Source organism: Diaphorina citri, unplaced genomic scaffold (genome assembly GCF_000475195.1).
Source record: "Diaphorina citri unplaced genomic scaffold, Diaci psyllid genome assembly version 1.1 scaffold2158, whole genome shotgun sequence".
Classification (NCBI taxonomy): Eukaryota; Metazoa; Arthropoda; class Insecta; order Hemiptera; family Psyllidae; genus Diaphorina; species Diaphorina citri.
This window is the reverse complement of record NW_007379583.1, coordinates 1-5,654: the sequence shown is the minus strand read 5'-3', so window position 1 is coordinate 5,654 and position 5,654 is coordinate 1. Positions and strand designations below refer to the sequence as shown.

Here is a 5,654-nt window from a genome sequence, read left to right as displayed (position 1 = left end):
TTTATTTATTATGGGACTGGTTGCTCCTCTCCCAAGAGAGTATGCAATTAACACTGCGACCTCTGTAGATCTATTGTGATCAGTATTTTTTCCCCTGCCCAAGCTGCTATACCCTGGCCTTGATGGAACCTAGAAGTACCCTCATTGGTATATTTCAACCTCCCCAGTTTCTCTAAAATTCACCTGTAGCACCTCTAAAGAGTCTGCACACTCAGGTTTATTCCAGAGAAAATCTGTGAGTTCATCTACTATCCCATTAAGAGGATACCAAGAGGTGCCTAGGCCAGAGAGCTACTTGGGGCCCCCGAACTGAAGGGGTCTAATGAGGGATGAGGGGTTTGATAGGTCTGTTATCCCAAGGCCTTGATGTAACCTAGAAGTACCCTCACTGGTATATTTCAACCTCCCCAGTTTCTCTAAAATTCACCTGTAGCACCTCTAAAGAGTCCGCACACTCAGGTTTATTCCAGAGAAAAGCTGTGAGTTCATATACTATCCCATTAAGAGGATACCAAGAGGTGCCTAGGTAAAAAAAAAAAAAAAAAAAAAAAAAATCGTAGGGGTCTGATGAGGGATATTCAGGTACATAATTATGTCGTTGTACCCTACTTCCTGAGACGGACTTGACCATAGTCCCATTCAGGTACCCTCAAAAGAGCCAGTGTTATTGTCTGTGGCTTGACAGGGCTGGTTTTGTCTCAGTTTTACGTCCTCCAGCGAGACGATACCTAGGTACACTGAAATAGAAAATGAGAAAAACATGTTTACAATGAACAGGAATGTGTTTTAATTATGAGAAAATTAGATATCAATTAAATTGACTAGATTAACAAGTACATAAGTTTAGTAATTATGTAGGTTATTAGGTACTTAATTCTAGATTTTTTTATTATGTATCAAAAGCAGCCTCGCGAAAGTTTTGATTATAGGCATTGGCTACAGTATAGCCATCAAGCTCACTTGATTTTCAGATAGTTCACCATCCCTCACATGATTACAGAAACGAGTGTAAAGTCAGATACACACGCAGATTATTCGAATCATAAATCGCGCAGTTTTGCCCGCTTACACAGAACAGAAATTTTCAAGTTTCAAGCCTATACGAACGATTTATCATACGATCTAATCGTAAGAAGAAGAAAAAAATTGGACCGATTGCAATACTTTCTCATTACTAGTATAGCCTCGCTATACATTAGTAATAGAAAGTAAAAATCATTTCATAGGTACATATTTAGAACAGTGCACGGTATGTACATTGTACACCAACGTTATTACCTCAATGTGGCTGCCTCTACCGTCGACAAAAACTATGTACGACTTAGGACAGGAATTTTTAACTGGCGGCCCGCAAGCCCTTTTAGAAATTTCCCTGAACCATTCAAGGTTTTAAAAAAGTAATGGGTAGGAAAAAGTTCCCTGATTCCTTATTGATTTTCTATTTGTCAAATAGTAAAATACTTTCGTACAACTCATATTGTTCCCTCAGAACTTCTTTCTGTATGTGTCAGAAAATACTGCACCTTTCTTTTCAAGCCTTTCAAGTTTGCAGTCTCTCCATTTTTCATATTAAAGGAAGTAAGTAAGGAACCCGACGTCACACGGATATCAGAATCAATATACACAGTGATAAAGTCTTAGCTTGAACCTCGAGAAAAATTGTCATTTGGTTGTGCCCCATTAGTAGAATCAGTAGGTAGATGTGTAACAGGATCAAAACACTTTTTAAAAGAAACACAAAGCAAAAAAGTTGGAAAAGCTGAAATTTATCTCAAATTTTCCAGATTTTCTTTTATCAGCAGCCAATCAGCATCACTTTCTAAAGTTTTGTTTACTGTTCAGATTTTTCCTCAGCACAGAGAAAATTTACTTTGCTCTGTTGCCGAAAAAAATCGCCGAAAAAGTTTTTCGCTCTAATAACATCATATCTATTGCACATTGCATACTCTATCAAATAACAGGCGTTTAGTTGTACAATGGTTTTGGATATCATTCTACGAGCTTTTCCGAGGAAATAGGGTGAAGTACCTCTTGAAACTGTATAAATTACCTAGTAGAAATAAAGCATTGAAAGGGAAGAATGAAATTTTCCTTTTTTTTTCAAAAGCTCCGAGAGATACCTAGGTACGTACCAAAGCTCACCTAACCAACTAGCTCTTATTGAATGAAAAGTTCAATTTGGTGACTGCGATAAGAATTTGTCTGTCCAAAGTTCAAAATTTTCATGAGAATCACAAGATACCTAAGCTTAGACAGCATATTATTGCATTGTATACACAGCATCCTACCTACATAGCATCGAAATGGAACCGATGTGCCTCTCGGAGTCTCTCAATCTTGTCTTCCCGTCTCTCCTTGAAGTATAAAACACCAATGATGGAGACAATGAGAAGGCACGTACACACCAGAGCCAGGACACTCTGTAGAATCAACTTACTTGGCGTGACGAACAACTGGGCTTTCCACAGGTCGGGTGAGTTCTGCGGGAAGGGAATGACAACCATCTGAGAGTTGGGGATGAGGAACCCCCAGGCTCTCGTCTTATTCCACATTCCCACGCCTAGCCATCATAGAAGTTTGTCATCAAGTCATGCCACATATCATTAGAATATACAAAGATGGTTCCATTTGTACAATGTTGTCCAGTCGGTCTATTTATATCATCAAAACATACAGGGAGGACATGGTCTACTTTACCCTCAAGTTCCATATCTAGGAACAAGGACTGGCCTATCTGATGCTTGTTGGGGTCTACACCAGCAGGGAGATCAATCTTATCCTTGAATACAAAACCTGCAGACTCGACGTTGTATAGCCACACCTCAAAGTTCTTCTCTGTTGTAATGAACAGATCTGGGGCATTATCATCATTCAGATCTAAGAATGCATTCGAGTGAGGATGTCTTATCTTGGCAAGGTCCAAATGATTTGCTTCATATGAGTTCTCCTTCACCATGGGGATGGCAGTAGGCTCGGTTCTATTCTTGTTGAACTCCCAGAAAGTTCTCACTCCCTTCTCATTCTCACCAAACAAATCCACAATCATATCTTCAGGACTATAGAACACAGCTAAAGGTTGTGCTTTCACTTTAAGCAAGGGCTTATCCTCTGGGGTGCAGTTCAGATGATTAATGTTTCCCCAAAGTACTATCACATCAGATACCGTGGGTTCTCCTGGATTTATCCTCCTCTTATCATACAGAGTAATCATGACATCCATTAGAGCATCACCTAAAACCACTGTGCTTTCACTTTAAGCAAGGGCTTATCCTCTGGGGTGCAGTTCAGATGATTAATGTTCCCCCAAAGTACTATGACATCAGATACCGTGGGTTCTCCTGGATTTATCCTCCTCTTATCATACAGAGTAATCATGACATCCATTAGAGCATCACCTGAAACCATGGAAAAATTTCATTACAAGTCAAACCTTGTTGGCATAATTTCAAATTCATTTAATTCCTTTAAGTAATAATTTTCTAGGTACCTAACACTATTTTTTATCATAGTTCTTTACTAAGTAATAATGACAGGTAGATAGAAACATGGATAGGTATGCATTATCAAGCAACAAATTTCTAGAATTCCTTTATGTGAAAACTTGGTACACCTTTGTACTCTTTAAGTTTTCATTTGTTTTTCACTTTTTAGAAAGACCTTTGAACAAGAGAGACATAGACAGAACTTGTTATATTACCATCAAAATCTCCAGGCACCACACTGCTGATGGATTTCTCATAGGTACATTTCAGTGCCCCATCTGGCTTGGTACACCTTTGTACTCTTTAAGTTTTCATTTGTTTTTCACTTTTTAGAGAGACCCTTGAACAAGAGAGACATAGACAGAACTTGTTATATTACCATCAAAATCTCCAGGCACTACACTGCTGATGGATTTCTCATAGGTACATTTCAGTGCCCCATCTGGAGCTGGTCGCAGTAGAGGCTCTGTGTCTGCCCCAAGTAGAATTTTATATCCCAGATTTTGATATTCTTTATAATTTTGAGCAAAACGTAGATAATTATTATTAAAATTGTTTTTAACACCCGCACATGTTTTTATATTAACACTTTCAGTGCTATACGGCCGAAAATGGGGTAGTGGGTGGATAGGGAAAGTGTAGACGCTGCTAATTCCGAGGGGCCCGGGGGCCATTATTAGTAGGTAGGTGCAGGCATAGTACCATGTAGGTTTCTTGAAGTGGATTTCTTTGGATACATCTTCAGCTGTGTCCACACATAGCCGACGGCCATCGACGGATGTCGACTAAGATTTACTAGTAAGAAAGATGTACCTTACAACCTACAATAGAAGGTAGGGAGGTACAAAATTGTATTCCACACAGGATAGGTACTAGTAGTGGGTGGCCTAACGTCACAATTTTGGCCAAAAGCTGCATTTATTCAGGAAAGCACCAAATTTGGTATGGTAACACTTTCGGTGCTATACGGCCGAAAATGGGGTAGTGAGTGGATAGGGAAAGTGTAGACGCTGCTAATTCTGAGGGGCCCGGTGGCCATTATTAGTAGGTAGGTGCAGGCATAGTACCATGTAGGTTTCTTGAAGCGGATTTCTTTGGATACATCTTCAGCTGTGTCCACACATAGCCGACGGCCATCGACGGATGTCGACTAAGATTTACTAGTAAGAAAGATGTACCTTACAACCTACAATAGAAGGTAGGGAGGTACAAAATTGTATTCCACACAGGATAGGGTAGGTACCTACATTGGATAACTTTGATGCAACGCAACGTAAGGAAAGGATAGAGCAAGATCCATATGAAATGATAGATGATGGAATCAATTAGTGGTTTTCCTTCTAGGTAAGGTTTGTGATTAAATTTAGGCTGTGTAACGTAGGTAGGTATACTAAACGCACACGTGACACGTGCACAAGGTCTTGAAGCTCAAATAGGTTTAGTTATAGGTAGGTACGTATAGGTATACTTAGGTATTGGTAGTTAGGTAGTAGCTATGTATCTACCTACAGAGTACAAGATAGTGTAGATACAGTAGGTAACCACCTACCTACAAAATTTCGTCAGAAGATGCTAAAATTTAGTTTCGGCCAAGATTGCCGACTACTCGATCACGCTCAGACCATTCGACAGACAGTTCGGGTCTCTCCAGACGGTCCTGGTTCTATAGATTTTTCTGCCACTCACGCTCAAACCGCGGTCTGTCAGACAATCAGAACGTGTGTGGCGGTAATCTTTTACCCTATGTGTCCTTAGCACTAGCCCAAAAGGTAGGTACCTATGGGTGTCAGACAAATCCTGTTACATTCTGCCTTGCGACATCAGCACCCAGCACCGTAGCAGGACTGATCTGACTGTAGCCGGAATAACCGTACTCGCGGCGCTGGTAACATATTTCCTATGGATGAATTAAATTTAAATCAAATTCGTCATTAATTTCTTTATTATTAAAGTGGAGAGGCCCTAAGAAGCCCACCTGTCCACTTCAAATCTTCAAAATGCACTTGACAAAAAAAATTTCGATTCATGAAAATTCAAATTTTGGTGTTTTGTTTATTTTTTTTTGTTCGCTCTCAGCCAATCACAGAGCGACTTGACTTGAGTAACATGACGTCAGTATGTTATGGAATGCAGCACTGGTAGTGCCGTGCTAATTTGTGTTGGTGTAGTTTT

The 5,654-nt window shown here is 39.8% G+C and overlaps 1 protein-coding gene across 1 annotated transcript; it reads right to left on the bottom strand.

Moving 5' to 3' along the window:
• Positions 1–2,237: 2,237 nt before the first annotated feature.
• LOC103518341 (T-cell immunomodulatory protein-like) lies at positions 2,238–5,379 on the bottom strand (the record flags this gene model as incomplete). The annotated part of the gene is given in 5 exon segments (XM_008483404.3): positions 2,238–2,566; positions 2,569–3,235; positions 3,238–3,395; positions 3,862–3,993; positions 5,310–5,379. Coding segments are annotated over 5 exon segments (1,305 nt in total), but the record flags the coding sequence as incomplete, so codon positions are not given.
• Between the last annotated feature and the right edge of the window lie 275 nt (positions 5,380–5,654).